At 49.5% G+C, this 9,876-nt stretch overlaps 1 protein-coding gene across 1 annotated transcript in view; it reads left to right on the top strand.

Moving 5' to 3' along the window:
* Nucleotides 1-512: 512 nt before the first annotated feature.
* The window catches only part of RETREG1 (reticulophagy regulator 1), a 123,844-nt gene continuing 114,480 nt past the window's right edge, over nucleotides 513-9,876 (top strand). Inside the window, exon 1 of the mRNA XM_029219063.1 lies at nucleotides 513-848. Coding sequence (XP_029074896.1) covers nucleotides 520-848 — 329 coding nt within the window. The 5' untranslated portion in view covers nucleotides 513-519. The remainder of the gene's footprint in view (nucleotides 849-9,876) is intronic.

Below are 9,876 nucleotides of genomic sequence, written 5' to 3'. Positions count from 1 at the left end.
GGCCTGCGGCGGGGGCGGGGGGCGTCGGGTCGCTGGCGGCGGAAATGCGCTGCCAGGAGGAGGGGTGCCCGTCACGCCCGGTAAGGCTGCGGGCTGGGCGATCGGTGGCTTGAGAAAGTGAGGATTCCAGTTGATTCCGCCCGTGGCCCTGACTCCCTTTTAGATAAGTGGCCGGGCGGCGGTGCTCTACTGCGCCGTCCCCCGCAGCTGGAAGGGAAAAGGCGGTCACGCTCCCTCGGTCCCGGGCGGGGTCCCCGCTACCCCCGGGACGCCGCCCCGCTCGCAAGCCGGGGCGGCTGGGGGAGGCCGCCCGGCCCCGCCCAGCCCCGCGCGAACTGGGCCGCACCCACTTCCCCCGGGAGGCGGCCCGCCGCGGCAGGGGCTGACGTCACAAGGCACCCAGCCGCCGGCGCCCCGCGGTGCGCGCCCAGCGCCGGGACCCGCCGCCCTCTCGGCGCGACACCTAGGCGCGCCCGCGCGCGTGCCCGTGCCAGTCCCCGCCCGCCAGCGCCGCCGAAGATGGCGAGCCCGGCGCCCCCGGAGCCCGCCGAGCAGGGATGCCCGGCTCCCGCAGCCGCCGAGCAGGCGCCGCCGCCGCCGCCGCCGCCGCCGCCGCCGCCGCTCCCCCGGGCTCCCCGCGAGGAGCAGGAGGGGGAAGCGCAGGAGGAAGGGGCGGTGGCGGGCGCGGGGCGGCAGGTGGAGGAGGCCGCCGGCGGGGTGGCCGCCGCGGTGACCTGGCTGCTGGGGGAGCCCGTGCTGTGGCTGGGCTGCCGCGCCGACGAGCTCCTGAGCTGGAAGAGGCCGCTGCGCAGCCTGCTCGCCTTCGTCGGGGCCAACCTGCTGTTCTGGTGAGAGCTCGGGGTGGGTGGGGACGCCGGGGAGGGCAGGTGACCTTGGGGCGCTCGGGGGCGGGCGGAGGGCGCGCCCAGGGCCGGGGTGGGGGGGGGGAGGTGCACGCCGGACCCCGCGGAGGAAGGTGTCAGTCATGGCCCACTTTCTCGGCCACCTTTCTCAAACAGGTAGACACACTTCAACTTTCCTCGAGACCCACCTCCCTGTAAACAGTTGTCATTCTCCGTGTGTGTATGCAGCCTCGTGGGAGAGGTGGTGGGCTGACCCCACGCACCTGGACCGACAGGTGTGCCCAGAGTGCACTTGGTCTTCGCTTTCCGAAACTCTCAGGTCTTGACCTGCTCGCCCAAAGCCTGCCAGACCACAGACACTTGAACTTGCATTCGTTCTTGCACCCGGAGCGGGCCTACCTGGACCAGCTTAGGCGCGCGCTGAAGACTGAGCCTGTGTCCATCAGCCACCTGAGATGGGCACTGAATGATTTGTTTTTCAGTTCCCTGGAGGGTTGGGTTTACTGTCTTTACTCCCTGATGAGAAAACAGGCGGCAAACAGGTGGATTAGGTACATCACCGCGCCCCGCAGGTGTGCAGTGTGGAAAACAGTCGTGTTTTTAGCTGAAGAACAGAGAGAATACACAGGAATGTTCTGTGAAAAGCCCCTGATCAACAGGTTTGTCTCTTCAAAAAGCACCCTTCACCCCTAAAGACAGGGGAAGTGTGTGGCTCCTTTATTGAAGGTCGTGCCCTGTTATCTGTTACCAGTCTGATGGAGGGTGGAGAAGAACCTTCTTTGTCTGCAGCTGTGTCCTCATAACAAGCATGACCCACACACTGCAGAATAAGCAGAGCTTCAGCGGTGGATACTTGTTGCAGTACATAGATTTCTTAAGCTTAAAGTGAGACAATAAATGACCGAAACGTACACAGCCTGCTACTTTCTAGGTTAGCTCCTTTGACCTGAAGGTTTTTCTGCAGATCTGTGCTAGTCCTGGTTTTTCTCCTGAAATGAGCTGTTTCTTTCTTTCTTTCTTTTTTTTTTAATTATTTATTATTTTGGCTGTGTTGGGTCTTTGTTGCTGCACGCGGGCTTTCTCCAGTTGCAGTGAGCGGGGGCTACTCTTCGATGTGGTGCACGGGCTTCTCATTGTGGTGGCTTCTCTTGTTGCGGAGCACGGGCTCTAGGCGCGTGGGCTTCAGTAGTTGTGGTGTGTGGGCTCAGTAGTTGTGGCTCATGGGCCCTAGAGTGCAGGCTCAGTAGTTGTGGCACACGGGCTTAGTTGCTCCGTGGCATGTGGGATCTTCCTGGACCAGGGCTCGAGCCCGTGTCCCCTGCATTGGCAGGTGGATTCTTAACCACTGTGCCGCCAGGGAAGCCCGAGCTGTTTCTTATTAGACCCCCGAACGTGAATTAACTGCACTTCGGGTCTCTTAGCTATCAGTGTTTCTAGAGTTTATTCCATAGTTCTGCAACCTGTTATGAAGTTACAGTGGGCACTCAAAAGAAGGACGATACAGTGTCTGATGCTATATTGGGCAACAGTCCCATAGTCTTAGGGCTGGGTCTCCCTCATTTTACCAATGAGGTAAAATTCTCTTTCATAATTTTAAATTTTATTTATTAAAAAAAATAGCCAATAGCCTCCGAGTTCAAAAGTTCAAAGGTACAAAAGGTTAAACACTCTGTAAATCTTTTTCCCATGCCTGTCTCTGGCTATCCACTTTCCTACCAGAAGCAACCAATGTTACAAGTTTCCTGTGTATCTTTCCAGATAGTGCATATTTCAGCAAATACAAAATATTCTACGCAAATTGTGGAATACTACCTGGACTATTATTCTTCTTAGTGTACTTTGGCGATCACTTCCTTGTTCTTTTCCAGCTGCACAGAATTCCACTGTATGGATGTCACAGATTAACCTGTCTCCTACTGATGGACTAAGATTGTTTCCAACTTTTGCTATGACAGCATTATAGCTAATGGCCTAAACATGCATTATTTTGCATATAAGCAAGTATTGCTGTAGGATGAATTGCCAGAAGTGGAATTGTTGCGTCAGAGGGGGATGTGCACTTGTAGTTGTTTTTTTTTTTTCTTGCGGTACACGGGCCTCTCACTGTTGTGGCCTCTCCCGTTGCGGAGCACAGGCTCCGGACGCGCAGGCTCAGCGGCCATGGCTCACGGGCCCAGCCGCTCTGCGGCATGTGGGATCTTCCCGGACCGGGGCATGAACCCGTGTCCCCTGCATCGGCAGGCGGACTCTCAACCACTGCGCCACCAGGGAAGCCCTTGGCACTTTTCTTGATGTTATTTTTGGGGAAATGAACTTTTTAAATGCATATTTTTGATTGTTCAGTACCTGGTACCAGCACTAGTGTTCAGGATTTTGAGCCTGGGTTCAACAGCTCTAACATTTATTACTTGCCCATTATCTGCAAGATTTTAGTGCTGTGCACTGAGAGCACAAAAGCTGAGACTTGGCCATAACAAATGGGTATAACTCAAGGATGAATGGAGCGAGTGTGGTAAAGAGTCAGAGAAGGGATCATTCATTTTGATGCAGTTTTTTTGGGGGAGGTGGCATCCTGGCTAGAAGGGACTGTGGGGTCTTCATAAGGAGATCATGCTCGAGTCAGATTTGGATGGACAGGAATGATTTGGGTAGATCTAGTATATGGTTGATAGCATTCCAGTCCTAAGGAATTGTACTTAATGTTTCAACCAATATATTTGACTGATGCAATGCCACATGAGTTGGTGGGGAAAAGTAGGGGAGATGAGAGTGGCTGGGTGTTTTGGAGACGCATCTGGGGGCAGTGGTTGCCTCGAGTGTCATACTTTGTTTTTGGACCTGTTTTTTCTATAGGCAATGGGGACCCAAAAATGCCTTGTAAAAGTGCCCATGAATATTTTAATGGGCAAGTAAGTTGTGGTACATTTATTCCTACCATAAAATAACATATAGAACAATGAAAATAACCTACAGCTATAGGCAACAACACAGATGAATTTTACAAACGTAATTTTGGGCAAAAAAAAAAAAAGCACACAATATGTACAGAATGATTCGGTTTTTTGAAAACTATGCAAAACTAAACAGTACTGATCAGAGATATGTTGATAGAAGACATTCTTATCTGCAAAATCAAGAGAGTGGTTGTCCCTGGGAGGAGGGAGAAGGTTTGATGACAGAGGGCACGTGGAAGGTTTTGGAGTACAGGCAGTGTTCTGTTTTTTGACTTCAGTGGTGGAAGTTACTTGGTGTTCAAGTTATAATTATTTTAAAACTATGAGTGTGTGTGTGCATTCTTATCTTTGATATATTTTTTGAAAAATACTAAATAACGCTTAAAAAAATTGGTATTCACTCAGAGCTCAGAGGAGTTTGATAAAATACAGACCATGTAGCACCTGTCTCAAGAAGCAGGGTTTCCACAACCTGAAATAGATTGCCCAACAGTCTAATAGTCCTAGAGTTGGGTCTCTCATTTTACCAATGAGGGACATGTTTGTGAATTCTTTTTCTTAATTTAAAATTTTATTTATTAAAGAATGGTCAATACAGCCTCACAGTTCAAAAGTTTAAAAGTATAAAATAGTAAACAGTTTGAAAGGCTCTTTCCGACACCTGTCACTGGCTACCTGTCTCCTTCCAGGGGCAACCAGTGACACCAGTTTTAAGCACACCATCAAATAGAATGAACCCAGTGAAACAGAAAATACCCATTTGCTTTTGTTTTTAAAGAATTAGCTGCTTGCGGTATACTGTCAATAAAACGCACACACACTAAGTGAACAGTCAAATGTAAACGCCCATGGAACCACAATGACAATCAAGATCTAGAACATTCCATCACTCCTAAAGATTACTTTGGCTTCCTTTCCCACCTGTACCCACCCCGGGGATTGATCTGTTTTCTGTTACTATAGGTTAGATTTGTCTTTGCTGAAGTTTCATATAAATGATACCTTATAATATGATGTGTTTGTGCCTGGCTTTGCTTACCCAGCATAAGGCTTTGAGATTCATCCCTGTTGTGTATGTCAGTTGTTTGTTTCTCGTTACGGTTGACTAGGCTGCCACTTCGGGGATATACCTCAATTTGTCCATCCATTTGCTAGTCGATGTTCTTTGGGGTCGTTTTCATGGTTGGCTATTACGAGTAAAGCTGTTGAAAAAATTCAGGCACAAATATTTGTGTGAAATGTCTGGTTTTGGTGAGAGGAGTGTGGCAAGCTCTGGCCATGCTTTATATGGCCACGTGGCAGTTGCCTTGGGTAGCAAGGGCTGGAGGATTATGTCACTCTTCTTGCTCTCATTGCTGGTCATGATACTGAAACCGAATGCCACACAATGCAGCCTGGAAAGCTGCTCGGATGTGATTTAGTCTTGAACCCGCACTTGGAGACCATGCGTGCAGAGAAGTCTCTGCTGGGCCTCTTTCCTCAGAGCATCTGGCACTACCTGATGACATTACCCTCCACTTGTATAAATAGTTCAACTGCAAGACACTGATTAGCCTGAGGTGATGACACAAGGGCATGCCCTGCAGGAGACCTTGGGTCCTCTAACTTTTGCCGTATTTCAGGCTGGGCACCTGTGCCGTCCGGAATGCCCAGGATCCACTTAGAGTCCTTGGAGGCCTGTCCTCCAGAGTTGGTTTGGAAGGTTGCAGGGTCCAGCTCCCACTTGATGTCAAGAGCCCCTCTATGCCATCGCTGATGGGTTGGGCCAGCTTGCATTAGAGCAGTGCCCCTCAAAGAGCGATCTCTTACTGGCATCATCGTGGCCGTCACCTGGGTGCTTGTAGAGATGCAAATCGTGGGCTCCACCCCACACATACGAGCCAGAATCCCTGCGGTGGGGCCAGAGCATCTGAATTTTCTCCAGCTCACCAGGTGACTCGAGTGTGAGAATCACTGCATTTGAGCACTTTCTGGGATCATGAACTCTCTTCTCCATGAGGCAGCATTTCCACTGCTGGACAACTCTGACTAGCAAATATTTTTCCTATACTGAGTTAAGCTCACCTCTTTGTTATCTCTACAGCTGCCCAAGGTCCGGGCTCCCTCCCCAGGACAGTCCTCTGTCTGTTTCAAGATTTGTTCTGTTCTCCATTTCTGTTGAGTCTTCTTTCCCCCAGAAGAGAAATCCTGGGCTCCTTCCACTGACCAGGCTCTTCTAAACATGCTTCAGTTTGTATGTATTCCTCCTCAAATGCAGCATTCTGAGATGATACGACCAGTGTGTACTTTTCCCCATCTTCCTGGACAGCATCCTTCTCTTCACATGGCCTGAGACAGAATTTCTTTATTCTACTTGATAGTAACTCCTTTGACAGCTACTACTATTAATGATTGCTGCTGCCATCAAACTATACCTGCGTATATAACTATATATGCAGGTATAGTTCGTCAGACTACAACTAGTAAAATTATTAAGGATGCTCACGTTTAGCACCTCATTTAAATCTTACAGCAACCAGTGAGGCAGGTATTATTCCCCTTTTACACAAGAGGAAACAGGCCCACAGAAGTTAATTGAGTTGTTAACGATGACTTTAACCTGTACTGTTCAATAGGATATTTGCAGTGATGGAAATAGTTGACGTTTGTACTATTTGTATGGTAGCAAGTGGCCTATTGTGGTTATTGAACTTATGACATGTGGCTAGTGTGACTCAGGAACTGTATTTTTAATTTTCTTGAACTTAAACTTCAGTTCAGATAGCTACATGTGGTTAGTGGCTACCCATATTCAGTAGCACAGTCCTAACCTGGGTCACGGGCCTGGGTGATGAAGCCATGTCCTTTTCTGCAAATTCAGTGTTTCTTTCTTTTTAAAAAAAACAACTCTGTCACTCTAAGGAATAACGGAAGACAGATATGGGAATCAACAGGGCTTACGTTTTTCAATACTACAGAATTTCACTTAATAGTTTCAGCATGGGGTGAAAATAGTTATGTTGGGAGAGGGTGGGTTCTGCATTGAGAGGGATCATTTTTAGCCTGTTAGCGAGTCTAGTTCACGTCCCTCGCCTTATCTCAGCTTCCTCTGGGCATCAGGAGCCGTGGGAGAGTGTCTGCTCCAGGCCCACGTGGTGTTGGGTCCATGGGGCATACCAGAAGTCCCAGGTCTGCACTTGGCTCTGAGAGCTTACTCTCTGCTTTCGGAGACATGGCTGGTTCAGTGAATTGATTGAAACAATGCACCACACTTCTACATTGTATGCCACAGTTTCTAGGGCTTTATAGTTTAGGAATAGTGGATATCAAAGGGGTTTGGAATACTTGATGAAAGCTCTGTGCGATTTATTGTATGTATAGGCCTAGCAGAGAAGGTGTAACTATAAAAGTAAGGTTAACAGTGAGGGCTTTCCACGTGGGACAAACCCAGGTATAAATGGGGGACGTGCACTGGATGTTGTCACTCTGGGGAGACTCACCTGCCTCAGGCTGAGGGTACATTGGGGAGCGGGAAAGAGAAATTATTATTCTTGTGTGCATGGAACCAGCATGGGATCTGAAACACTGTAGATGCTCAAAAAGGTTTAGTGAACTGGACTGGACTAGAGGGTATTCCCCTAGCCTGGACAGGGCAGGGCTGGTTTAAGGAAGGTCTTGCAAAATAGAAAGGCTTCAGGTCATTGAAAATAGTTGTGGACATTTTTCATATTCAGTAAATGTTTCTTGAGTAGTGGCCTCATGTGCTTGTTCTTAGACCCAGGAACTCTTTCACGAGTTCCCATGTAAGGCTGTTCTCTAGGCCTTGGTCCTTTAGCACCAGGAACTGTTGGTTGAGGACCTAAGAAATGGGGCCGTTTCTACCAGATTAATGCTCATTCTAGAAACCCTTCAGGTTTTCTTCTCTAGCGTAATAACCACAAAGCTCATCGTTAGTGATTTTGCACAATTTTTTGGTTGTGCCTATTTGGGTAATAACTTGCCCTCAGCTTCTTTTTGCTGCTGTTTTTCCTTCTTATCCTGTTGTGCGTGAGTGTTTTTAAGCTGCCTGATTGATCGAAATAGGTACGAATTAGTGAGGTGCATCATTATCACTAGCTCCTGGGGATACAGTGGCGACTAAGACACATTCTGAGTCCTGGTGAGAAGCACAGATAGTAAGCAAGTAATTCTCAGGTTATGCTATGAGCACTAAATTATCATACATGGGCCAAGATGAACCAATAGGATTTCCTCAGGCAGCAAATTGGGGTATGGAGATTGGCGAAAAGACGGGATAAGCAGTATGTAAAAAGTGGAAGAGAACTAATACGTATTGAGTAGCTATTATGTGCTAGGTACTCAGTTAACTGATGGAAGCTTGAACAGGGTACACAGTAGCACTCATAACTATTCATTTATATAGAGAGAGAGGGGAAGGGAAGGGGAGAGGATGGGAGGGGAGGGGAGGGGTGGGACAGGTATTTTATTTTCTAGAGGGAATATCCACAGGTGAGTTTGGAAAGAGAAACGTTGGGGTCAGTTTCTGAAGAGTTTACTATTGGATTGTGCTAAGGAATTTGGACTATATCAAATAAGCAGTCTTTGTCTATTACTTTTATGTAAGTACCATCATATATATACCGTCATATAGCCATAGTCCCTTTATCTTAAGACCTCCATTCAAAATTTCAACAAATATTTATTGTCTACTACATGCTGACACTGTTCTTGGTGCTAGAGATGTAACAGTGGACAAGAAAGCATGAGATCCCTTTTCTCATGGAGCTTATATTTTCGTGGTGGAAATGGTGGAAGAAAGACAATAAACAAATGCACAAAATGCTAGGAGAAGCTAGGTGCTGTGGAGAAAACTGAAGCAGGGACAAGGGACTGGGAGGGACAAGGAGGTGCTACTTTTCTGGGGTAGTCAGTGCAGGCTTCTCAGAGGAGTGACTGTGAGCTATTGCCCGAAAAGCACATTAGCGAAGGATCCAAGCAGCTACTTCTGCAGCAGAATGCTCCAGGCAGAGGGAACAGGGTGTGCAAAGGCCCTGGGGTGAGTGGGCTGGGGGTGTTTGCAGAACAGCACGGAGTCCAGTGTGGCTGGAGCTGGTTGAGCAAGCAGGAGACACCATTAATTTTAGCTCAGAACTTCATGCAGCGAGTGTGCCAGACTATGCTTACCGGCTTTCCATCACCCGCCCCCCGCCCCCGGCCGGTGAATGAGAGGAGCGAGAACCTGGGGCCAGAGGTGGGGCAGGACACCTCTGCAGGAACACGTGGTGGTGAAGACAGGCAGCGGGGTGGGGAGACTGGCGATAAAATCAGGACGACTGAGTGATTTCTTGGATGGGAGAAGAGAGGGGGTGGGGGAGAGACTCAGCCTCCGAGGGTAAATGAGGAGTGGCTGGTGTTAACCATTCTGAGGGTCCCTGGGGTTGCAGCAGGGGACGGGTTGGGTTGAAGTACAGATGTGTGTGTGTTGGGGGTGGTGAAGTTTCTTAGGGACCACCTGCTGGGCTGTATGAGAAGAGAGCCTGGGGAGAGTGTGAGGAAACCGACCCCAGCAAGGTGGTGATGAAGGAGCATCTTCGGCAGGAGGGTCAGAGCGCCGCGAGTCCCAGAGAGCGGGGTTCCCCGGGAGCCAGGTGAGGTCGCAGCCGGGTCCGCTGGGGTTCCATTGGCAAGTGCCCCTTCCTGGGCGGCATGAGGGCCTGGCCTTCCCAGTCACACCAGAAGGGGGACCCTCCCTTCCTCCCAGCCCCTCACCACCTCCCCCTGCTGCAGCATCATGGCTCAGTCTCTGTGGAGGACACAACTCCCTACCCTGCCCTCCAGGGCCCCTCTGGGATTTGGTCCTCAGGCCAGATCCTGACTTGGCCAACGGGAGTTCAGACAGTTTAGGAAACCCGTTCTCTCCCCGGTGCCTGGCTTTCGTGCCTACCAAGATAGCCGATTTTGAATGTCAGAAGCATTCTGTTGTTAGCTGTTTCTGTTGATTCCAGCTGTGGAAGAAGGCCCTTGGTCCTTGTCTTTGAGGAAGGAATTCAGCAAAGGGACCAAGACTGTGAAATAGAGAC

This window comes from Monodon monoceros, unplaced genomic scaffold (genome assembly GCF_005190385.1).
Source record: "Monodon monoceros isolate NGI ecotype Baffin Bay Population unplaced genomic scaffold, NGI_Narwhal_1 Super_Scaffold_12, whole genome shotgun sequence".
Classification (NCBI taxonomy): domain Eukaryota; kingdom Metazoa; phylum Chordata; class Mammalia; order Artiodactyla; family Monodontidae; genus Monodon; species Monodon monoceros.
Note: the sequence above shows the minus strand (reverse complement) of the source record. Positions and strands in the feature narration are given on the sequence as shown.